This window comes from Denticeps clupeoides, chromosome 6 (genome assembly GCF_900700375.1).
Source record: "Denticeps clupeoides chromosome 6, fDenClu1.1, whole genome shotgun sequence".
NCBI classification, from domain to species: Eukaryota; Metazoa; Chordata; class Actinopteri; order Clupeiformes; family Denticipitidae; genus Denticeps; species Denticeps clupeoides.
Window position 1 is genome coordinate 16,790,167 of NC_041712.1, and position 26,342 is coordinate 16,816,508.

Sequence of the window (26,342 nt, forward strand, 5' to 3'; positions counted from 1 at the left end):
GCCATTAAGATTTAGATGAATCCTTGGCTGGTGCAGACAGAAATTGAGCGTGGAAGTCAACATGTCACACTTAACAACGTGCATGAATGCAGACGCCGTTTCCCTCTGCGCACTTGTACTTCAGGGCGGGGCCGGGCCAACTCTTAAACCAGCAGAAACAAGGAACACCCCAATCTGTGCTCCTCATCTAAATGATCAAATCTTCCTGACTGGGGAAAAAAGGTTACTAACACCATCGTCTGACAAGTGTTTACAAATCCATTTTTTCCTCTTCAGCTAACAGCTTCTGCACTTCTTGCTCTTCATTATGCGCCCGCCTGCAAAGAACTGCCCTCAGACTGCAGTGGTCTGGATTTGTTTCAGATGCTTTGCATGAACCCTTTTTTTGTGATTTACATTTTGTCTTACTTTTTGTGCATATGGCAGATGGAAAAATGCTAAGGTAAAACAAAACAAACAAACAAACAAAACAACAAATAAATACTTTTATCTGCATCAGAATGATTCTGGGAAACTGATACAATGCTTATGTACAGAATGCAGTTGTCCTGCAAGTTGTAAGCAAGTAATAAGCAAGAAAACACAATTTAAAGCCCCATATTATGGTTGCCAGTGGTCCCCAACCAAAATCCAGGATGGTAGGCAAAGCAAAGATCACCAAACTGACAATGCAGTCGAAGATGGTTGCAGACTAGCCTAAATATCTTGTGGAGTCCGAAATTAGTTCAGCCAATGAGAACGCAGGACGGGCATTTTTTGTTTTATTGGTTCTGATTATTATGCAAAAAATGATACAACTTTTTTTGGAGACCCAATCGACCAGTTGGAAGTTAAAGATCAAGTAGTATGCGACCTTTTATTGCCAATAAGTCAAGTGATATGGTTCTTAGTCGTAAACCAATAGTAAGTCAGAAAGTTGTGAAGTCTACACTTAAGAAGTCTTAGATGACTGCTCTTAAAAACAAAAACGGTAAGAGAGGAAACCAATTGGGCCTCTTTCAAGCCGTTCCTTCTTATCAACATAACCATGCTCCACCAAACACAAGTGTGGCCAGTTTTAATTGCAGACTTCCATCGGTAGTGCATTACATTAAATCAACACTAAATTTGGCACTTAAAACAGCTTCCCCCATACTTCTGGCCAGCATGTTTAATGTGGAAAAGTCCAAAGCAATGCCAGGCCAACCTTATGCCAGGCCAACTTAAATCTGCTCCACCTTGAGAATGCAGAGATGTAAGTACATAATGATTGCATGGGAGCTCGTTTCAGTACTAACTGCAGGATCCCCTGTTAGTATATAAACGGCGGCCATCAAAAGCAAGCTGGCCAACTTGCTGTGTCGTGTCTTTCTAGGAGATGAAGGGTGGAGGGTCATGGTTGGCGTCGAGTTCTTGCAGAAGCTTCCGGAGATCATTATAAATATAGAGCTTTTGCTCTGCAGCAGCGTATACCGTGATGTGAAAATGGGATCTTTTTTTTTTTTTTGTTAAGTAGACACCTCAACAGAGAACAAGTAGCAATGATGAAGGTAATAATTGTGAAGAAACAGCACTCTGTGGACAAACATACGGTACTAAACAGGCCAACGTTGCCTGTGTACAGTACACTCTTTTAAACACAAACAGAACAAGGTCAATTTAATTCTACATAGAACCAAAGCAACGCCATAGGAAACACAGTAAGTACGCATTTTTTCCTCAATGTACTTTTTTTTGTGTGTGTGTGTGTTTGTGTCCTGATGTTTAAAGGAAAAAGACAATGCTCTTCATATGTGCCTCATATCTCATATGCAGCCAAAGTCATGGGAAAAGTGTTAAGAAAATAAATGAATTCATCAATAAATAAATGTTCTTTTTCTTTTTGAGTCATATTGAACTTCTGTGTAAGATGTATAGAACAGAATCATTGAAAAGTTGTGAGGCTCTTCTGCACATTCACAGCAAAATCTTGCACATTGTATTGGAAGTGCATTTGATAAGACTATATTCATATTCACCCACACAAAATGCACAATATAAATAAATAAATAAATAAATAAACAAATGTCAGATTAATAATAAATAAATGCAGTTATGTCAATCATTTTGCAGGCATCTTCCCCAGCACCATTTGTTATGGCTGACGATGCTGGCTGACCTGAGAGGTGTATTAAAGTCTTTCCGAGTCGGCTCATTTCATTTTCCCCATGTGTATGTCCTCCAGCTACGCAAAGCTCATAAAGCTAATTGCTTCTGCCAACAGCATTTACTGAGGTGCTTCACTGAGAGCACCTGCCAGGCTCGCTGCTATCACCTGACTAAATGACCCCTCCCACTGTTGGTGGCTTGGACAAACGAACTATAAGTCTGCATATTATATATAGCTGTCCCAGCACATGAGGAACCATTCATGATGTAAGTTGAGCAAATCAACGCAGCAGTGGCTTTTTGAAAGATGTTTCAAATGCCAACTTGATGATTCACTTTGAAAAATACCCTGGTTAAACAGCTCTTAAAAAACAAACACATATAAGATATTAAGAGAGACAAACAGGCCGCTTAATGCTGTTGCTGAGGTGATGCCATTACACAAGCAGTCATTTCAATTATTTCCCATCTACTGTGCTTTTTACTGGTGGTGTGCATGTAAACAGTGAAATGTAGATATGTGGTTCATAGGGGCACTCCCCAGTACATAGTTAATCTTAATGACTGCTTAGAACTGATTCTAGAACACGTCTTCATACACCGCAGTGACAGGTTCTTTTTTGAACTAGTTTGGTGGTTGGTACAATTTTTTCCCCCAACTACACAGGATCTACCTCTAATAATTTCATGATAAACATAATTGAGCTGAATCCAATGGCCCCAAAATAACAGTAACGTGTTATTACTTTAGATGATCTTAATATGTTTGAATCTCAGTAATCTAATGAATAGTGAAGGAGCCTCGTCAAGTGCTAATTTTTGTGATTGTGGATTCAATTCAGTATTTGAAAAATCATGTATGAAAATAAATTAAGTGATGGGAACAAAGATGCCTACAAAACAGTCTTAAATAAAGACCCAGCATAAATGGTTGTAAGGTAATGAAGGAAAAACAAAAACAATAAAACAAAAAATTTGAGCAACAACCAAAAAAAATTTCCCTTACAATTAATTTCAGATTCATGATCATTTTTCATTCATAACCACTGTCAGTAATAGAAGACTCTGAAAATGTGTTCCTTTTTGGCCTGAAAGGTGCATGCAAATAATGTAAATCTACATCTACTACATTACAGTATTAAAATATTTACAATGTCTGTACAGGTGACCATAGACCCGGTAGTTCACAAGCTGTGAGCCCACACATATAAAAAAAAAAATAATAATAAAATGAAATTGATTAAATAAATATGGAAATCAACAAAGGCAAAAAACAATGTATACTGTTGATTCTGAAAATGTGACAACTAGTCTATGAAAACTACCATTTTAAAGTGCTTTTCTTTTTAATTCTATACTGATTTTAAACAAAAAGAGCCATTCATCATGTTTGTTATTTATGATATGAAAAAGGATGCTGTGAATGCATGCTTCTGTTTTGGATGTACTGCAGTATACTCCACTCCCTACACAGAGGAGAACAGGGATATCATGCAGAAATTGCTAAGCTTGTAGTTTAGAAAAAAAACAAAAAAAAACAGGGCCATCAACTCCTTGCGCAGCCGAGTACGTCCATTCAATTTTGCTACAACTTTTGCTTCATACATAGTAACATTTGCTGGGAGGAAAAAATAAAAGAATGAACATGATTAATAAGATTTCATTGGGTCTCCTTCATAAAAATTGAAAATAAATATAAGTACACATGGTCTTGCTGGGGTGTGATGTAGGTAGTAAGGCCAGCGAACGAGGCAGATCTAGAGATACAGATAAGACACCCAGTAGACCAGGTTGAACAGACCGAACGCAGTGGGGAAGAAGATGCGAGCGTACGAGTCTATCTTGGCAACCCGGATGTGCAAGCGACCGTGCCTCCATGCACCCGAGCGGCAGTCCTCAAAACAGCAGAAGAAGCTGGTGCAGTCCTTCCCGTCCAGGCACTCGTATCCGTACTCCTCGTCCCGTTCCTGCATATGCGTGGCGTTGTTCATCTGGATGGCCGTGGCTGAGCGAGGGCGGATGTCCACCGTCGGGGTCTGCTTTTCACCAAAGAAGGAGGGCAAAATAAGTGCGTCAGCCTTTTCAAAACCACTACAGGGAGCAAACTATTCTCTCCTAATGCGTTTCTTACAAAATGTAGTCTACAAAATGTAATTTGCACCTTGATGAAAGCATCACTGAAAAAAACTTGGATTTAACTAAGACTGATTATAGATAACAAAAGGATTTCTACTTTTCTAACCAATGATGCAAATTACATCTTTGCAGAGCACCAAGCCTCTGGCTTTTTCTTTTTCTTTTCTTTTTCTCCCAATTCTTTTTGGACCGACAATTCTAGTGCTGGGCAACCCACTTAACATTTAGTTTTTCATCGGTGCAAACTTTGTAATGATTAGAAGGATTTCTGCAGTTTATGTTTAATTTATGTATCACTATGCTACAATTTCCTAATCTTTTATGTTCAGTGTGCTTTTTTTAAACTCTACTAAACTTGAGACCACATACCCAGTCCCCGAAGACCTAATTGAAGAATGATGCGAACAATCTTCTTTTCTTCCTTTTTTCTCCTTCATCCTTTTATGCTACGGTCTCGACTGACATTCAAATGGGGAACGTTCAATTTCTTTCATCTCAAAGCAGCACAAATTCCCAGCCCGAGTTTAAACTCCTGACAGACTATGCAAAGTTTCCCTGACCTTGTATTTCCTATTCATATTGCTCAAGTGACCTTTAAAAGTACGCCAAAATGCGCCACTGCCTCCAGAGGCCACTTCAGTTGCATTCTAGTGCCATCAATCGAGTTGACAAACCCCAGCACACTGGCCAAGTTTATGGAGCTTGAGATTTATCTATAGACACACACATACACACACCTACAACCTTAATTGATTTTGATGCCAGCTTCTCTAACACACTCATTAGGTTTTGCATATTATAATATGCTTTCAGCTTAGTTCTCATCTTCATGAAACCCTTCATGCCTTTAGAGGATGCTTGATGCGGCTGTTTCAGACATAAATGGCACATAAATGGTTGGAAAGGGTTATATTTTGTATGGCCTCTCTCATTAGCAAAATAAACATGCATTTTCCACTCTTGACTCCAAACCAGGCATGCGCTCTTCTCCCTTTCCAGTTTTGCCCAGCACTAGCACAAGGGGGTGTTTTGTCGTCCCTTTGAAAACTAAACACAACCAGATGCATCGCTTGGCCGACTGGGACCCACACCATTATGTTCTATTTAATGGACTGCCCACCTGGGATTTATATCAAAATGGGTCATGTGACTCGGTTGTCAAAGGGGATTGGCAATGGAAAGCGCATTTGGAAGCGCAAGCACAAGAGCACGCACAGGTCCTGCGGCGCGACCGAAGGGGGTTAACAACACAGTGGCATTTCAGCTTTAACTGGGTGAAAGTAGACAACCATGTTTCATTCAGTGCCCCTGCCCGGGGTCGAACATACCATGCCTTCTGGAAACGACTCACTGGATCAGTTTGGAACAAGCTTATATTACATTAGTCTAAGCTTTGACTCTAATTGGTCGTAATGCTAGTGTTTAGCGTCTGATTGTAAGTTACTGCTGTACAGCACAGGTTGTGTTAAAAAATAGCCCCCTTTGACAGGGCGCCTCTGACTTTTGAAAAGATTAACCCGGGCTAAATCTGCTCTGCCAAGCCTCTAAGATGTTGCCTAATTGGGCTTAGAGTTGTAGGGAAGGTTGTCTACTTCAGTCTGTTAAGGCTTATCTGACCCTGTAGGAAGTGTCAGGTTTACAGCCTCATAGACAAACACATGAGTGGGTCAATAGACAGGAGGGAGAGAAAAGCCAGCAGCCTCTATCCAGCCTTTATCTATGAGGCAGAAGGAGCAATAGGATTAATATTTAAGTAATAATAATAATAATAATAATAACTGTGTGTGCTGTCTTTTACCCGCTGTATCTGTGTGTGGTGGATTTAAAAAAAAAATTTTTAGGTACACAGGTAGGCGCAAGCCTGTGATTTGATGCACAGGCGGTGCACAGCACAGGCAAAATGCCGCTCATAGTGTAAAGCTAGCACGCAAGGATGCTGAAGGTGAGTCAGCTCCATCACAACACACACAGAGCGCTGTCCTGGACCAGCGTGGCAAAATGCAGCAGACACATGCAGGCAGTACTGTCAATTCAGTCACAGGCAGTATACCTTTGAGGAAAAGAGCCGGAGGAGCTTTAGTCCAAACAGGAAACAAAGAATATGTGTAATTAAAAAAAAAAAAAAAAAAACACTAACAGCATCAACAAGAGAACACAAAAAGACAAACTGATGTAAAACAAAGGCAACAAGAATGTCTCGCTCAAAGCGAAATTGGGGAAAGAACATTTTCAGACACACACACACACACACACACACATATATTCACAAACAACACACGTCCGCACAGCAGGAAATCACAATCAAAAGCACATTTTTAAAGTTCCAATTAATTTGCATTAACATTATTATGCAAAAAAGCCCATAGGCCATTTTGTAATCGGATATGGTCACTGCTCGGATACCTTTTGGATTTAATCACAATTAATCAAACCCATCCAAATGGCTTAGCAGTACCTCAAGCTTATTAATATTCATTGTTTTAAACATATTAGCACCTTATTTGATGAGTAATTGTAGTGAGTCTGTGGCTAGGCAAGCTTTTGTTAATTACATCAAATGACTGAATAAACAAATTCTACTGGTTCACACTTGACCAGTAGGGGTGTGTTTGGTTCAATATTGGGGTATTGATCGATACACTCAGTGCAACAAGAAGTCATGCAATTTCTCTCTGATACGCTGGACAATGTTCATTCATTTGGTTGTAACAATAGAATTTTGAATACAGCACAGCGACAAATACACTGTATGACGTACTGAATCATGAATTTTTGAAACGTCACACACCCCTATTGACCAGATCTCCTACAAGATTCAGAAGCATCTGTGTCAGAGGCATCTTGGCGTGCCATGCAGCGATCCGGCACTCTTATCTCTTCATCAGAGGGGGATTCTACCCTAAATCCATCCTTGGATTTGGAGACCTATTTACTGATTTAAAAGGAGGGTGACGTCTGTGAAGACGTGTGTCCCCTTCAGATTCAGCCTGGGCCAACTGCCGTGTGAGGTATTTCAGTCCAGTTGTAGTGCCTTTGGACACCTTGGAATCACGTTACCGCTGTTTGAATTAGAGCCGTACAGCTGTGACAAGGATTAAGGACAGGCTCGATCCCCTCTCCATTTTTCTCGCTCCGTCTCCGTCTGTGGGCAGCATTGCCCTTGCCGTGGCTTCTCCCTTAAGGGGTCTCTGGAGCTCCATACAGTGAAAAAGGTTATTTTGAGCTTGTGGTAAGGTAGGACTCTTGTTAAATCTTGTGAAAGGAATCGTAAGTGTGAAAATGCTCATACGGCTGCTAAGTGCACTGCAAATAAGTCTTAGGGGCATTTCTCCAGGAGCAAAGCCATTCAGGCCGATACAGCCTGGCGGCAAATTTACACTCAGCTGCTGGACCAGCATGTGAAGAACTTTCACAAGCTGGTGGTCCATCACTCAAAATAAACGGAAAGCACATGAGCCATAATTTAAAGGCTTTAAGGTTATTCTTTCATTTGATTGCTTTCTTTGACTATGTTTTTGGAGGTATATACATATCAATGTGCATTCTACTGACAACCCACAATTCACAAGCTCCTCAGGGGTACAAGGATGCAAGGATGCAAGGATGGCTCTGCCATCATAATAAATCAATGTACTGGCGTCTTTTTTATCTACAGAATATACAAGCGAATAAAAAGTAGCTCTATTTGATTATTAGCTAAAAAAGGACCTCTAGACTTTTTTGTACTGCACTAGGCTCCATTTAAATTCTCCTCCCGATCCTGATGCAGCCCAATACCATAGAACAGTCCACACAATTTACACAACAAAGACAATGCCTTAGACAATCAAGCCTTGCCTTGAAAAAAATCACATATATTGCAATCATTTCATATTTTTCTTTGAAATATAAACATACGTAGACTAAAACAAGACTAATCGCTAGAACTCACCGGGTTTTTCTTTTTCTTGTCCTTGTTTTTACTGGGCTTCCTGTTGCTCACAAAGTAGTGCAGTGTCCCATACTCAATCAGGGCGGCAAACACAAAAATAAAGCAGACAGACACAAACAGGTCCATGGCTGTCACGTAAGACACCTTGGGTAGGGACTTCCTGGCAATGGTACTCAGCGTAGTCATGGTCAGCACTGTGGTGATACCTGGGAAGAGAGACAAGATGATTCAATATTATATGGTTCTACAGCATCTAATAGAGTGTAATAAAATGTTATATATTTTAATGAACACAAGCCATGCGCCCTGACCCATTCGTACGTTCAGACTAGGCTCACGGTCAGTGCCATTTTTGTATTCTAAAAATGTTTTTAGAGATGCGGCTCCATCCCACGATTGTCGGGTCTGCATCCTGACATCACTATTCTTGCTCCTTCACTGTTCAGTTTTTTGTTACTTCTCTCTTTTGGCACCATTTTTTTGTTGTTGTTGTAGGATTTCCTCGCCAGTCTCTTTTTTACCCTTGAGGATACCTTGAATATATATATATTTTTATATTTTTATATTTACATACAGAACTGCAGCACTATTTGATCAGTCCCTAGTGTTGTATTCCTAGTTTAATCTTTTCTTAAAATGTCCCGTTTCTTGTATTATCTTTGTGCTTTTTTTGTCTGGCTAGGAGAATTGCCTCATTCTTTATGCATCGCTTTCATATGCAACAGCACTAATACCACAGAGGTTCTAAAAACTGATGGCAAAAACCAATGCATGTCTTTTTTTTAAGTGAAGTGATTGTCACATGTGATACACAGCAGCACAGCACACGGTGCACACAGTGAAATTTGTCTTCTGCATTTATCCCATCACCCTGAGTGAGCAGTGGGCAGCCATGACAGGCGCCCGGGGAGCAGTGTGTGGGGACGGTGCTTTGCTCAGTGGCACCTCAGTGGCACCTCGGCGGATCGGGATTCGAACCGTCAACCTGCTGATTACGGAGCCGCTTCCTTAACCGCTAGGCCACCACTGCCACATAGGCCACTGTCACCACAAGCCATATGAACAAAGTTCTCGCTGACCTCTTAAAGAGCAGTACGACTTAAAAGACAATATGGGGGTCAGATTTATGGTGGCATGTACCCAACTGTGTCTGCATTCCAATGAAGTGAATACAATTAATATTAGCTCATTATTCATAGGGAGGCATATACACACTCAGTATTAAAGCACCAGGGATGGCCATAAATGTGGAGAGCATCTGATTGCAGACACTTTACATTTATGACAGACCGTGCCCTCATCCGAAATAACAGAACAGGCCAACTGCTGTGGTCCCATTTATCTACAGTTCACCACAGTGTAGGTCAACCATTAAGACTTAACCATGTGCCATCTGCTCACATAGAAACATGATGCATGTCAGAAGACCCTTCAGTCTGTAAAGACATAATTACTCACACACACACACTACTCTTTAGCAGTAAGCATCTTATCTTTTGGAGTCTGTAAAAGATAAAAATGTCTGTACTCATAGCACCTACTGTTATACAATGTTCACATTTGTCTTTTTGTTTTTTAAAATGTAGAATGAGATCCATCGCTGCAGAAGATTAATGGTGCCAAATCTGTCCCTGGGTCTCGAGTGATTGTGATATTTTGTTGGATGGCACAGAGGGATTAAAAATTATGTCACAACCATTAATCCTTCAAGCTAACCACCATTCACCTCCCTTCAATTTTGTTTTTTTTTTGTAAACAGTGATATTTTCAGAAGTTAGTAAGTTATTTATTTGTATTCTTTTTCGGAAGGGTCAGTTATTAGCATCATGCTTTTCGAGGTGCATCAGCAGTGAGTCATTTATCCTATGTGCTGTGAGGTTTGTAATGCCCGCATTTGCTTTGAAGACAGCCTGCAATCATTTTGCATGTCATTTTTTTTATTATCTGGGAGGAATAAATTAGATTTTTACTGTGGTCCCAATTTTGTATGTAGATGTCACACTTCCAGGCCTCACTGCCTAGGTCCTGCTCGCCGTCCTTCTGATAATCTACACCATCATCACCACAACCCAGACGTCATCTCACTGGCCACCTTAAAAGATATCTAGCCCTTCAGTCTAGATGTTAGTTGGAATACTGCTCACTCCCAAATCCTTTGGCTTAATATGTGTTCCCACACGTGTGTTATTTTTTGGGGGTCCTAATCTCCATTTTGGACTTGGATCCTTGTTTCAGTCTCTGTTGTGACAGCAGAACATTTAATAATAAATTTAATAATGTAAAGCTACATCACAATAATGTAAATGAATACAGACACAGCACACAGCTAAAAAAACAAAAGGCCTTAAACTCAGTCTTCAGACAAATGTGTCTCTTTCAATGCTATCCAAGGTCACCCATCTTCTTCAGAATGCAATTATTTTAATGGCTGACACATGTAGACTGGAGGTCAGGGTCAATCCCACCCAAGGGAGACAGGGGTGCTGACAAACGAATTTCCCACTGAAGAAAGCCAGGGATTTCTCCTTAGTCTCCTGCCCTTTCGTCAAAGACAAGGGCAAGTTTCAAATGCAAAAAAAAAAAAAAAACTAAACTTCCCTCTGCAGGCTGCAGCCAGCACCTGCTGCAATGCTGAGGCTGCATCCTCCTGTTGAACTGCATAATTAATGGCTTATTAAGGCATTCAGAGGTAAGAAAAAAAAATTTAAAAGCATATGTGCCGGGGCCAGACTTAATCAAAATGCCTGGAATCTAAGCCATCTGCCCTTTCTGTTAGCAGTGAGGGTCATGGGAGACTGGTACGGGTCTGAGAAAGCAAGCCATTCATTAGGAACTGCTTTGCTAATGAGCTCCTCTGATAACAGTGAAATGTATTCGTTAAGGTATGTGGGCGAGCCTTGACGACTTATGCATTCCATTTTTATTTCTCCATCAGTTATGACTGCTGCTTCATGTTTTTTCTACCTAAAGAGGTTCTGGCTGGGACAGCGTCCTTGTTGATCCAGAAGGAGACCCAGGAGAGAACCACAATGAGTGTGCAGGGGATGTAGGTCTGGATGGTGAAGTAGCCCATTCTCCTGCTCAGGTCGAAGAAGACAGTGAGCACGACGTAGTCTCCTGCACAAACAGAATGAGAGGAGAAGAAGAGGAAGAAGAAGAAAAAAAAAAAAAAAAAAAAAAAAAAAAACAGATCAGCTGCATCCAATCCTGTTACATAAAACCTAATTGGATAAGAGTGTAATGAACATCAACGACTCAATTAAACCGTGACAAGTGCTCGCGGTAAAACAGGGACGGTGCTGCCGAGAGACAGCATGCCATCCAGACTCCGTCTCCTCGTTACGGAGCCCGACCGCAGCAGACGGCTCCGCACCAGATTGACCACATGAGCGATGGCTGCGGGAATTCAAGGGTTAAAAGGCTAATGATGGCTTTGGGGGCTCTAACTGTGTCTTCGCTAATTGGTTGTACTTTCTAAGTGCAACTTGCTTCTTCGTACTTTTTTTTTTTTTTTTTTTGCTCCTCCTGTTGGTTCTTACTGATGAGCTCCTCTGATACCAGTGAATTGTATTTGTTAAGGTATGCGGGCAAGCCTCGTGTGCCCAGGGTGGTAGTAGCCTGAACCAGAAGACCCAGGTTCAAATCCTACCTTTCAAATTACTGCCATTGTGTCCCTGAGCAAGACACTTAACCCTAAGTTGCTCCAGGGGGGGGGGACTGTCCCTGTAACTACTAATTGTAAGTCGCTCTGGATAAGGGCGTCTGATAAATGCTGCAAATGTAAATGTACTGATGAAGAAGATCTACCCCAGATGACGCCTCCAGATGTTGTGTGGTGAGAAAAGGCTGGACGGAGGCTTGGGCTCGGCGTTGACCTTTACAAGCCAGGATCGCTGCCGTCCCCCTTACACAAACAGCCTGGGTGCTATAGAGCCGCAACGCCAGGACCGCTGCCAACACGGACTGACCTGCCGCTCCTCTGCTCTCGTTTCATCAGTGGCGTAGTAGATAAGCATGAGTACGTACGCGGCACACAGAGACCTGCAGCTGCCATTCGCCTCTTATGGACTGGAGCACTTAACAATCTCCGAGCATGCTCTTTGCTGACAAGTTAGGCCTTATCAGGGCTCTTAGTTTTGTAAACTCTATGGATATCGAACGAGAATTGCTGGTGTCTTCCTCTTGCAAGTCGCTTTAGATAAAAGCGTCTGCTAAATAAAGTAAAGTAAAGTAAAGAAGGCAGTCGGCTTGGCTAATAACGCTAAAAACCTCTGATCCCGGCAGCTTGCTTCCAAAATAAGTAACCAGCATGCCCTTCATCCAGCCTCGTAGGCATCACACTCTATAAAAGTCTGTTTGTTTGAATGCACGGCCGGGCTGTGCAGCCATCCAATTCCCAGCGAGGAAGCCAACCTATATTAACACTAATGGGATCATTACGGTACTAAGTGCACCTGGAGTGTAAAATTGTACGTCTCTCTCGCTCTCTTTATTATAATTTTTTTTTTTTCTGCTGACACGGCTAACCGATGGAAGGAATGTTCACAGAGGTCTCCGCTTTGTTTTTTTTATTAGCTTTACATTAGCGGAGGCCTCAGAGCAACATGTACAAGTCTCTAGCCATCGAGCAACTGCCAGTTAATAAACTCGTTTCCGCAAGGTCAGCAGAATCGCCGGTCACGTTACATTACTCACCGCCGCTAATAACCCAGCTTTCCGTAAAGCGATCACCGGATAGCGCAACCGAGGCAGGTTGTTACAGGAAACACTGTTCTTTCAGATGGGCTCTCGGGAGACGAATTCGCAGCCGCTGTCTAGTACACCATGTTCCAGATTATTATGCAAATTATATTTTTCTATGATTTTCCAAAATAGTCGATGCAAATTACAGTCAGCATGAGTTTCAAGTAATCAACCATTAAGAGTATAATTGAATGTTACTGAACAAACCTCCCAATGATAACAGTATTTTTCATAAAACTTAAAATGCGTTGTTCCTAATTATTATGCACAACAGAGTTTCAAAACATCTTATGGGTTTGGTCATTTGTTAATTGTGCAGCATTAGGAGGACATATTTACTGAAATCAAAAGCTTTTTCAATAAAAAAACATCTTATCAGGACCAGTTACATATTTACAAATAGGTTTACCACATGATCCCTTATTTTATTGCAGCTTCATAATTCTTGCATTTATTCAACTTTGGAGATTTTGGAGATTTGAATTTCTCCCCAGAGCTGCTGTTTGGATGTGAACTGCCTTCCACCCTCAAAGATCTTTTGCTTGAGGATGCTCTGAAGGTTGTCCATAGGATTGAGGTCAGAGGAGGATGAGGACCACACCATGATCCTTTAAGAGATTCATGCATTGTCAATTCTTCTTTTTGTACCATGGAACAAAGTGGTCAGTCAAAAACTCATCATAATTTTTAGGTAATTTTCCCATGATTACGGCACAAAACATGACTCTGATACCTCCTTTTTCGGACATGGTGGACGTCCACCAACCATCCACCACTATGGACCATCTAGGGTTGCACAAGGTGGCATATCCTACACCTTGATGTATTTGTCTGAAAGAAACTTTCCTCGTAAACTTGCCTTTATCAGCACAAACCCATGCACTTTGAATCAGCCACAGTTTTTGTGAAATATCAATGATTTCTTACCTTGTCCAAGGCATTCAACTATTTCACACGTTTTGGCAGCAGAGATCATTTTTTCTTTTCGATATTGCTTGAAAATGGTGGTCTGCTTAATAATGTGGAACGTCTTTCTTCAATAGTTTTTCCTTTAATTGGGCTCACCATTATCACAGGTATATGAGATTTGAGTTCAGTGATCCAAAGAGCCAGAGCTATTCCATCCAATGAGTCCAATTGTAAAAACAAAATAATTAATCTTTGACATTTAAACACAATTAGCATAATAATTTGGAGCGTGGTATAGTGTTAACAGTTTGCGTGGGAGAAGTCTAAAGTTCACGCTTTGAACTTCAATGAACTTGGCCAGTGTTTGAATGTTTGTTACATGTTAGTATGTGCATGTTCTTGTTTGGGGGGGTGGTACACATTCAGTGAAGGGATTGGGGGGGGGGGGGGGGGGGGGGGGGGGGGGGGGGGTTGCGGGTATGCAGGACAGGGCAATAAGGGCGACCACGCTCCCCAAACTGAAAGTGGGTGGTGATTGCCTAATTTCAAAATAAAGCAACGCTGTTCTGCGAAAAGCATGAAAAGCATCTTTGTTCCTTCTGCTGCGATTTGTCGACCAAAAATTCCTTTTTAGTTTGTGCCAAGAATGTTAATGTTAGTGGAGCAGTAGCACAAATGTAATGCTGTCTGCAGACTGCCGAGCAATACGGTATTTGTCAGGAAAGAACGGTGAGCAGCGGGCCGGCCCTGGCTCTGGTTTTAGCTAAGCTCTGCTCTCAAGTCCTAACCCAAAGCAAGTGGATCGCGGAGACACGCGTGGCACCTCCAGCCCTCCGCAGGAGAGAGCTGAGCACCTTCTTTTGTGCTCTTCCTCATCAGGCTCCAAGACATCAAAGGCGAGCATGGTTTTCCCTAACTAGGGCCCGGCGAAAGCCTCAAAGCGCCTTCTGCCAGGAGATCGCATCTGTCAGAGCCACACACAACGGAACAAATGGTGTAGGTGTTTCAGAAAGAAAAAATTGTCAGCATGCTTTCATCTCCCCACGCCGTGAACACACTCTCCCAGCCTTCTCTGTGGAGAAGGGACTTTATTTTCCCCCCACCCGCTCTGTGTTAACAGGAGGGGGAAAAAAAAAATGCTAAGAAAGTTTGTCAGAAATAGAACAGGGGTTTTCGCTACACGGTGGATTTAGGCCAGACTAGGGTTGTTTTACCCTAATTTAACCAAGCAGCTAATGCAGCCAGCTCTGTAACTCCTCCCATTTTACAGTGTTATTTTGTTGTATCGAGTTTAATGAAAAAGGTAAAATGAGATGAGGGAAGTGCAAGCAAATATAAAAAGGCCAGTGTAGATGGAGAGATATTGGGAGGCGTATGATAATTGTCGTATCCCGTCTCCCTCTGGCAGCAGCTCCTACTGGAATCTCCAGGCCTTAATCCTCTCAAATACTGAGGAGCTATAGGACACAATAACGAGTTGGCGACGATGATCATTTATCAGACACAATGGCTTGAAACCCATGGGACTCTGTCGAACGGAATTAAACAAATAACACAGGCCGCGGCTCCTGCCTCCATCCGCAACAAGATTACACCAGTAAATAAGAATTTCGAATTTCTTCCTCCCGTGCTAAATTAAATAAAAATGGTTATCTTGTGGCAGGAAGTGCTGAAGCATCATTCTCCAGCCTTGGAGTCACTTATTGTGGGGATACAGCATGGGAATAAAAATGATAACCTCTGATCAGGGACCAAGAGAAAAGCTGCATGGGCAGAATAGGTTTTCCCACACATCCATAAACTGGCATGGTGGGAAACGAGTGCCAGGTAACCAGTGGGCCACGTTCACCTTGCTGTGGACAGAGGCAACATCGGTGTCGCCGGCCCTTCGCAGGTCTGAGCCGTTGCCATGGGGATACGGTCATGAAGCTGAAACAAGGCCAAGCTTTCCATCATTCGCTCATGGAATCATTAGTGACTATTTCTGCATGCCACCTCATCCGCTGCCACTCACAGAAAGAATAAAAAAATTCAGATTCCAGAAGCCCCTTACGTTTCTTATTGTACATTATTAAAACCTGGTTTTAATTCAGCTGAATATTAATTACGTAATTAATACAACCAAAAACTTCTGATCAAATCCACTATCAAATTAACCAGTTCAGAATATATATATTTTTAAATTACCATTATTCTTCTAGAGAATAAGACTGCATTTTGCAAGCCTATTACATAGAAAAACTTGAGTAACTTTGTTTATTAGCAATAATTTGTTCTTGCCAATACAATTCTCCTTGTTTAGAAACATCTCCTTCAGTTAATTGATAATATTAATTTTGTGGTAATTTCATTTAAGATTACATTCTCCCCTTCTTGCAACACACAAAAAGCAGGCAAACACTTCATCTGCAGAATTACACACGCAAAAAAAAACACTGTGTTGCCACTGTGTTGCCTGAATGTTGTCTGAGAATAGTGTGCATGTGTAAAATTAGAACATTGTTAATGCTCAATCAAAAAAAGGCTTCATTTAACCACCCAGGCACCCAGACTGCGTGGCTCTACGTCTCTCATTGAATCAGAGCTTTGAATTTTGAAACATTTCAATTTCACAGCTTCTCTGCACCACAGGAAATCTAGTTAGCAGTCAAAAGCATTTGCACAGATTCCCTCCATATTTTATGTTCTAGGTTACCCTTTCTAAAAATGTCAACATTATTCCTCCTTTTCACATTATGAAATATGAGATTCAGACTGGTTATGTAAGTGCACAGCCTTGTAAAACCCAGCCCAGTCCAATATTTCAGCTATTTAATTTATTTATTAATAATTTTGTTTTTCACAGAACAATCAATCCACTGATGAACAAACCAAAATCCCGCATGTGCAGGAGAAAACATCATCTGCATTTCAAAAAGAAAAGATCTAATTAGTGTAAGAGAGCGACAGACCTGGAGCTTCTGAGCTGGGGACAACTAACACATATGCAAACACTCCTCACACTCATAGTCATTAGAGCTTTGAGGGTTTGAGACACACATATACATAAACACACACTTATAGTGGTGTCTATGTGTGAAATTTCATTTAAATTGGTCAAAAGTTGTGCAATGCATTAAATTATATTGTTTTATACAACCGATAAATCTGTTGTATTAAAAACAAAACGGTTTAGGCTTGGATAATGAGGGTCTAAAATGAATATATAAAAATGTGTATTTATATTGTGTTGAATTAATGCACTTATATAATTAGAAAAATATTGTCTATATTGTGTACTAAAGACAATACAATTTGCAATTTTGCTTTTTTGTGCATGTGCCCAAAAAGTGCAAATACTTACAATTGTAATATATATTATAATGATAAAATAAAGGCAGAATAACAGGGAAAACAAGTATTGGATCTAGGTCAACTCTGGTGACCAAAAGCTCACACGTTGTTTTGGTTGTCATAGCAATAATGTTTCTGACTAAGAAGCCATTTTAGCATGGAGGGTTTATCATGAAGATGGAGGGATTGAGGAGAACCTGACATAAATGAAGATGGTGCATTTTAAAATGATGCATTTACAAATGGCCACTAAATTGAGACTCTTGTTAGCCTCAGATGCTCCATGTAGCTGCAATAACTTGCCCAGATTAAAAGCCCGAGTGTGACTAGTGAAGAGTGGTCCATCTGAACTCTTCAGGACCTATCACCACAGACTGCTCCTCTGTATTATTCAGTAAATACATCCTAATTAATGCAGCAAATGCATGGGATGGAATGGGAGAGGTTCTACATCTTGATTTTAAAATGTTGCATGTGCTATAAATAATTGGCATCACACCATCCTTGAACATCATTGCACCGCATTACTCAAATGTTCTGCTGTAATAGGCAAGTCTGCACAAAGTAGAGAGATCCCTTGTTAAGCTCTAAGTAAACTAAGAAAGACAAAAAACATTCATTCAGTTTATCTCAAAATGCACTATTAACATAAACACACTTTCTAAGTCTCATGTAAAAGGTGAATACACTGAAAATCAATCCTTTATATTGATCTTTCATGATCTTTGATTCACATTCTTGATATGAAGCATAAAAATGATGATTCCTGTTTTATAATGAATTCCAATGCACCATCTCCTTCTTTTTCTCCTCCGTCCATATCTAGTCCCCCTCCCTCTTCTCCACAAGGGCCCTTAGGATGCAGGTGGTGATTGCGGGGAGGAAAACAACCGGTTATTTTCCCAACGCAATCTCCTTTCTTCGGCTTATCGGGGGACATCCCCAGCCAGGTGTTAATTACAGGCTTATTACACTGTCAGTCGAGGGAGAGGAGGAGAAGAGTAAAAACGAAATGAAGGGATAGAAGGGTGGAAAAAGAGCGAGACTAAATTGGTGCTTAACTCTGCGAGGGGATTCTGTCTGACTCACAGCAGCCTTTCTGACTCCCACACGTCACTGGCAGCCATCAGAAGAAGCTGGAGCTGAGATTAGGCAAGACCGTATTATAGCAACTGATTATAAATGCTCTGTGTGTGTGTGTGTGTCACCTTCAACCCATACCTGTCTTCCTGTCACCTTGTTGTAATTGAAATATTTCTGACCACCCAAACCATTTTTTTTGCTGGACAGACAATCCCTTATATGTGTCCTATTGGTACAGATCCCTTTTAACCAAAAATCAATACTGAAAATGTCAATATTATAAATTAACCTATTGGAATTGGTCAGTGGTAAAATTGGGTAATAATTCAGAACTTGATTCATTTCAAGTCCACCCCTCAAATGGGAACCTATCCATAAATTCCCTTCACAAAAGCCAGCTTGTGTCTAAGATGACCTTCTCCCAGTGTGAAATGCGATTTGCCGCTGTTCACCTCAACTTCGCCTTATATCTGGCTGAATTTCCCTTTCCGCCTGGTTTTACCTTTAAAGGCAGTCATGGCATGGTGCGACTCTAAAATTTGTGTTTCATTACACCCTACCTGCCAGGCCATTTTTCTCCTTGCACCCATGGGATAGCCCCTCACCTCCAACGAGAGACAGAGATCTGTTCCTCTATCTTAAGTGGATTGCCTCGAAACAAATTGAGTTACATGCTTCAACAGAGCCCAAATCAAGTTGCCATCAATCCAGGTAAAGTTTTTTTTTTTTTTTTTTTGTCAGGATTCAGCAGACCTTCTCCTGGCCATTTTAACAGCCTGTAGGGTTACAACCTGACTGGGGAACTCTACTGAGTCCCAGAACAAGATCCTTCTAAGGCAACAGCAGTAGCAAAAGCTGAAACAGCCAATCATACACATGCCAGACATTTCACTGTGCAGCACTTAAGTGTGCTGTCATTTATAATAAAATATGCTTTCTTCTGTTACTAATGAATCCAACGATCTGTCACAGGCTGTTTCCATTAACCCTCCAATTGCACTAAATTAAATGGAAATAGAAAACACATATTTCTTAATAAAGGTTCCATGACATTCTAAAATACATGAATGACTTCTGCTAAGAGACGAGGACACTGAATATGATTAAGCATGGCCTTACCATAAATCACATAAATGCATAAATGAAAAACAAATCATTTAAAATGCCATAGAATAGAAATACTCAACAGATACATTCTTCCTCTTATAGATTTAACTCTCATAGATGAATAAGAGGTAGCCTGGGATTCCTGAATGAGACGCAGCGAGCTGTGCCCGCTGAGTCAGGTCAGCCACTGACCTGCTTTTTCTACACAAACCCACGTGCACGTGCACAGGGAGGAAAGGCATGCTCGTGCTGGCCTCTGAGCCATATGGACCGCTCCCTTTCTTTCCCCACGACGCCTCCCAGACTCCCCACGTCAACGTCTCATCTGCCGACCACTGGCCTCCATAATCCGAGACGGACGCTGACGTGTCCCGGGGCTTTTCTCGACTCCAGCTTCATCGCGCAGTCTAAAGTGCGCAGACAACAGAGGAGCCGCACTGCACGGCATCTAGAAGGTCAGTGTAAAAATAGCTTGCATCTGAATAAATAAATAAACAAACACACACAGGCACGTCACTTCCCTATTTAAAGCCAAGCCATGACTCCTTTAGAAGCGTGCGTGGGCTTCGCAAGTCCTAAAACATCTCGGCTCTTTCATGCTTGACAGAGTGGCTTTGGTCCAATAAGTGTTTCTTTTGTTGCTGTTTTTATCTTTTTTTTTCTGCATGGTAACAAATGCAGAAAAGCATTTTGCAACAGTGCTGATGATTAATTAACGTACCATGTCTTCCTTATTAATCCCACACTTAACGCCCTGTTCTGTCTTCAGGGTAAATAGCCCCATTATGCTGAGCTGTAAGTGTTTTTTTTTCACTCATACTAGCTTGCTGGAGGCAATAGTATGATCCCAGGTTCCAATGGTTGTGCTTACATTATTATTTCTTAAAGTTCAACACTGGGGACATGTTGCCTGAGGAACACACAGACACATGCGGATGGCCCATCATTTCTTGCCCACATCTATCAAAATACATTTCTGTTTGGCGAAAACAAATTACGTCATTGTTACAATCTCTTGTTTTGGCCTTTGAATAATAGTAATGCTTATATTATTATCATGTTATTTAATATGCTTTGTTTTTCTTTTAATAAAAGCCTTAAACCATTGCAGGCTGTGTTTTGCAGAGATTTAATCAGGGTTAAAAGGTCTTGATCATCAAGAAAAACAATGATCAGATGTGCTGAACTGCAATAAATCTAGACACAAAAAGCTAAAAAAAAAAAAAAATCTGAAATGTTTATGACCAGCAGGACAGCCCACTTATTTCCTTGCAATGTAATTAGCTGTTTAAAACCCTTGCAATAATCGGCCCTGGAGGAGGGAGAGGTCATATTTCCTCCAGCCGCTGCCTTCCCCTGTTTGGTTGCGTGAGCGAGGCGATGGGGGCGGGGCTGCGTTAACACAAGCAGCCAACAGCTGGAGGAGCAGCCATCCGCTCGCCATCCGCATCCGAAAATAACCGGAGCGTTTCACTCCCGGACTGCAGATGGGGAAGAGTCAGGGTTCGGAAGAGCGAGCAGCCATTAAAAACGCCAGCGCGTCTTTTTAGTGGCCACCGTTTTGAGACACCCTGACAGGTAAGACGGATGGCAGACGGAGGTCCGTATCAGCGGGAACAAATCAGGCATAACAGAAAAGGAAAAAAAAAAAGGAGATGTTTACAGGACTCACACTCGATAATGCACCACCATAATAGAAATGTTTTAACACGATGGCTCTATTTATCTGCGGGGCGTTTGATATAGAGCTGAGGCACATGGAGCAGGGCCAAGAACGAGCCCTTTTCCCTGAATCAATAGTCGTTTAAGCAAATCGTCCACCTAAATAAGAGATCTCTTTTTAAGTGTTTTTTTAATTTTTGCTCCCTCTCCCCTTCCCTCTCTGAAGCCCGGGCAGGGCTCGCTGTGCTTATGACATATATAATGTTTCATCTGGAGGCTGCCTGTTAGGAAAATAAATGCCTCTAATGGTGGTGTATTTTATATTCTGCACTGATCAAAGCTGGTGATTTATAGGCTGGCCTTTGAGGCCTGGGACATAATTTTTGTTTTGCTGCGAGGAACCGGTGCTGTTGTGCCGGAGAGCTGTAAGATCATGACTGATGTAATTTACGACGCGGAGGCCAGGGGTGGTCTCTTGCTGGCTGGCTCCCAGATGAAAGAAATCCCTAGAGCCACACAAATCCCCGCACGCCTATACACACCTGATACAGGCTCCAGATCACGCTCCTGTATATGTGTTGGGAAACAATGATGCATAGTTATAGCGGCTATATGCATATCTGATCTCTCCAGTCCACTCCGTCAATATAAGTGAGCATAAAAGCAAACAATTTTGTAAACTGTGTCACCTGATGACAATTCACACAAAAAAATATATATGATTCATCTGCTTTATGAACACGGCCCTATAAACCACTGGCAGGTAAGAAACATCCACATTTATGTTCTTTTTACATTGTGCATGCATGAAGAAAAAAAAGGAATTCTTGTGTCAAATCCCCATCTGAACATGTACAATCAGAACTCATTTGTGCTCATAATCAGCAATTTGAGCAATAGAGATTACATAGACAATTAAGATGAAAATTCAAATCATACAAGCATTACTTTAGGCATGCAGATTTTAACCCCAATTTTTACTGACATCCACAAGGTCACATGATTCACTATTGTGAATCCTGAATGCAACATGCGTATTCAAGTGCGATGTAGACTTTTTCCAAACCAAATTGGCCAATTTATGTTAAATTTTGGCAATTTTTTTTCCAGATTCTGGAATCTCACCTGAAACAGTCCTCACAACCTCAGAAGTGTTCCTCAGGCCCACGAAGGAAAACTGGTAAAGCCTCCAAGAGCGGATGTCCCCGACCTCCACGGAACTCCTCTTCCACTTGTACACAATCTCCTCTTTGGGGTAGCCATCTGGGGCCAAGGGGAATCAAACACACGCACACACACGCAAACAAAATGGCAAATTAGTGCCAAGAACAATCGGCCAATTTTTTTCTAAACTGTAAGGATTTGCCATGGACTTCAGAGGTAAAACTCTCTGACCCCATCGCAGCAGCTTCAACTTTTTAACAGCTACTTAAAACTGTCCTCCCTGACTCCAGGGGTGAATGAATCTCGTGCGTTGAAGCATCTTTCAATTTATTGCAGTATTAATTGAGGTCAACGTGATTGTCAGTGGACCCGAAACTGCATCGGCTCAGCGCAGGCCGCTCTAAATAATGATTTAATGGTAATAATGATCGCTGGACGGGATTCAGAAGAGCCTCGACTCAAGGCAAAAGTGTGGTGTCCTGCATAGGCTTTTTTTTTTTTTCCGGGGCAGTGACCCTAATGGGATATTTAATTGAAAGAGACCTCAGGCACACTGTAACACTGTCATCCCCTCAGGCCCTTCCTCTGTCTGCATTAAGACAATTTCATCTTCCCCCAAGATATGGAACATCGGATGGATTATTGATTTGGGTGGTTTTTGTAAAGTGAGAGGATTTGAGCTACACCGGAGACAGAGCCCATTGCATCGTGTTTCGGTGTCGAGCCCCGCCCCCTCCATGTTTCCACTAACATTAGCCCATGGAAATGCCCACAGACATTTCTTGTCTGGGAAAAGAATGGTGACAAGACAAGTGTTTTTGGTCCATCACTGGAGTTTCTCAGAGGCTATTTAGGTGCCTCCCTCTGGGGACCTTCCCATGGTGCATCTGCAGCATGCTAGCAGCCTCATTAGAATAAAAAAAGACTGATTTCTAGCTACTTTCTCTCAGAGAAAGAGAGAGGAGACAGAACATGGAGACGGAACATGGAGAAAAGCCGAGATGGTGGGAGGCGTTCTCTGGCTGTGGCTGAGGAAAAACAATAAAATTTCTGGAAATTTATATAAAAAAACTCTCTACAAAATATCTTGTTTCGCGTCGCCGTCATTATCAGCATGCTATAGACTGGGTGCTTGGCTGCCAGTGTTACAGAAAACAGACACAGTGGGGGGAGTAAGGAGAGGGAGAAAGGGAGAGGGATGAGTCGAGAGCATATGGTCAGACTTACAGCTTGAGAACTCCAGGGGACAGGAGTGCTCGTCCATTGGAAAGTTGTTCAGTTTAAGCTGGCACTCGGCGTCTATGGTCAACCTACAGACAGAAAATGAGCTTTCAGCACAAGCCAAGGCTTATTTAATCAACAGCCAGGCACTTATACACCACACTAGAGTAATCACATTTTGCCAATTTAACAGCGTTATGAAATTCAGTTAAGTTACGCAAGCAACGCCAGACATCAGGCTCTGTATACAGAGCCAGACATCATCCTTGGTATGCCATTTTCTTTACAGAATGACTTGCAACACTTCACCTTACGATGTGGCCTCTTAGATTAAAATGATGCTATAATGATACTTCATGATGAGTCAAAGAAGAACCAAGAACGGCGGCTCATGCAGTGTTTACACTGCCAGCACATTAAACTAAGCATGGACCCATTACCACTGAACGCGGACACTGTGCCACATGACCCAAAACAAGCTGTGACTTATGCATCTACATGTAAGCGATGTAAGAGGAATCCCACTACCAACCAGTTCAATTAAAATGCAGTTATTACATGGTGTGAAAACCTTAAGAAGCAGGATTTAATAATAAAGTACAAATCAAACCAATATATCTACATTTTAACATTGTAAACAAGTTGTTTTCAAATTACTTTCATATGTATGTAATGCACTTTTGAATTAACAATTAATTGTACTGATTGAAATTAACATAATGATAAATAATGGACAACTATGCCCACACTTAATTGACACAGTTATGCGACCATGTGTACTGTGATATATTGGTCTTCCGATGTTACATATCACCCACATGTTCATGCATTTTGTAATGTCAGTAATATTACTGCTTGAGAGACCCGTGAAAAGTGTGATGATTATCTCATGAAGATTCAGAAGTAATAAATAAAACATATCCCTTCAAAAGTGATGATAAAATTATGCAAATAATACAAGAACATATTTCGCTTTTTTTTAGGACTTTGTTCACAGAACATGTTTTTCAGGGTGTACATATATTATTGTGTTTTCTTTGTATTATTTAATATATCTACCCATTAATGCAGAATATATTGAGGAACAGAGTTGAAAATGTTAAATTAATGTGCCAAGTTAAATTAATGTGCCAATTATACATTATTGGCCACTATTATGCATTATTATTATCAGAATACCTCAGAGTGTACAGTATGCGGCCATCATTCCAAATCCTGAGCATCCGGTTAGGTGTTGTGATCCAATGTGCATCTGCCTTCTTCGAATTGCGGAAGAAGGTGTCCGGGATCCAGATCTTGCCAACCATGTTGCTGTTGAGGCGTAGGACCTTCATGGTGCTGTTAAACTTCAGCCTCCTGTCATACCAAGTCTGGGCAAAGAATATGTCGATTGTGTATTCCTGTTGAAATAAACAATAACACCCCCAATAAAATACTCTCCGATGGCAAATACACATTTTGACTATGTTAAAGCCATTTTAATTGCACATTACAGACACAAATATTCATGCTCCAAATAATAAAACAATAAACTCCCAAGGCTAAATAGACACAGTTCAGGCCAGAAATGCTCTGCAGTACCATCATGCTCCCCTCATCCTGATATAATCCTGAAATTAAATCTTTAACTATGCAATTAATGGGCCTCTTGATTTTAATGACATATCCATCTATCCATCAATCAATCAATCAATCATTCTGGAATGGTCTGGGATGTCCTGGAATGCCCCATAGTTTAAAAAACGTGGATTTATGAGGACACAGAAGCATTAACCACTGACTTTTCAACAGAGCTTAGCCCAACAATAAAACCCAAATCCTCCCAGCAACAAGCACTGCTGCCTCCAGATGCATATGGATTCAATGTTTTTTCTTCTATATTTACAGTAAGAATCTGTATTTTTTTTGGTCCACCTTTTGTGTTTTGGAAATGATATAATATATGAAAATAATAAGAGTTCTGAATTGATGCTCGTTTGACCCAGAATGACAAACTGGTGCAAATTTTGACTTCATCACTGATTTCAAATTGAAAAAAAAATCTTAGAAGGAACAGATTGTGGATCTGTGTGCATGGATGGTGTCCCTGCGTCTTCAGAAGGAACACAGCAAACAACACACACAGCATAGAGATGTTCAGCTCATGTTCATTCATGGAGTGGCGAACACGCTGAACCTCAGCGTGCCCGATATTAAAAACCACAGAGCAGGGATGGCGCAGTGACCCAAGGCTGACACACAATCCCCAACCCAGCTCCGCCCCACACAAGCCGGTTCTGTTCCCACAGAGACAGAAGCTCAAGGTGATTAACAACCCAGAGATCAGAGAGTTCCCCTCGACTAACCCCCATAGCGGCAGCCGCCACACACTACTTTGGCTACTAAGTCTTTCCCACATGCCGCAACAACACTTGGCAATAACAGAAGCAGGACAAATTGCAATAAACGGTGAACCTTGGCCAGGAAAGGGGGTTTGCGTTGCAGTGAATGCACTGACTTCACTAATCTCTCTATATTCATCCTGTTCTATTAATAGAACCCAGCTTAGCTTTGGCCCACAAATAGATTTATGCATCTTGAAGTAAATTACTCAACCTACTTTCACCCCTCAATAATGCACAAAAACAAGCTGTTCTAATACAAGGCATGGCAAGAAGGCAAAAAAAACAGTAGTAAGCCAGTAATTACACTGTAAAATACATTTACACTTTATTTGCGATAACATGAAAATGCAATTACATTCAAATCCATGTTTTGAAATAGTGAAGTAACTTTAATTATCACAAATCCAATTAATGGTCAGAATGCACTGATATAGCCAATCAAAAGAGGATAAAAAAAAAATAAAAAAATTGTCACTAATGTCGCCATGCTGAAAAGACACTGGCCCAAAGCCTCGGCATGCTGTAATCACTAAAATATGCCA

General features: G+C 41.2%; 1 protein-coding gene across 3 annotated transcripts in view; it reads right to left on the reverse strand.

The window, feature by feature from the left end:
• Positions 1-471: 471 nt before the first annotated feature.
• Positions 472-26,342, reverse strand: part of gabrg2 (gamma-aminobutyric acid type A receptor subunit gamma2) — a 34,972-nt gene continuing 9,101 nt past the window's right edge. The window contains exons 5-11 of one of the 3 annotated variants that reach the window (XM_028982796.1): positions 24,596-24,816; positions 23,423-23,505; positions 22,157-22,294; positions 11,159-11,311; positions 8,195-8,400; positions 6,314-6,337; positions 472-4,163 (exon numbers count right to left, since the gene is read on the reverse strand). In XM_028982796.1, coding sequence (XP_028838629.1) covers positions 3,885-4,163; positions 6,314-6,337; positions 8,195-8,400; positions 11,159-11,311; positions 22,157-22,294; positions 23,423-23,505; positions 24,596-24,816 — 1,104 coding nt within the window. In that variant the 3' untranslated portion in view covers positions 472-3,884. Of the gene's footprint in view, positions 4,167-6,313; positions 6,338-8,194; positions 8,401-11,158; positions 11,312-22,156; positions 22,295-23,422; positions 23,506-24,595; positions 24,817-26,342 lie in introns of all 3 variants that reach the window. The other 2 variants (XM_028982797.1, XM_028982798.1) reach the window with 2 other exon arrangements.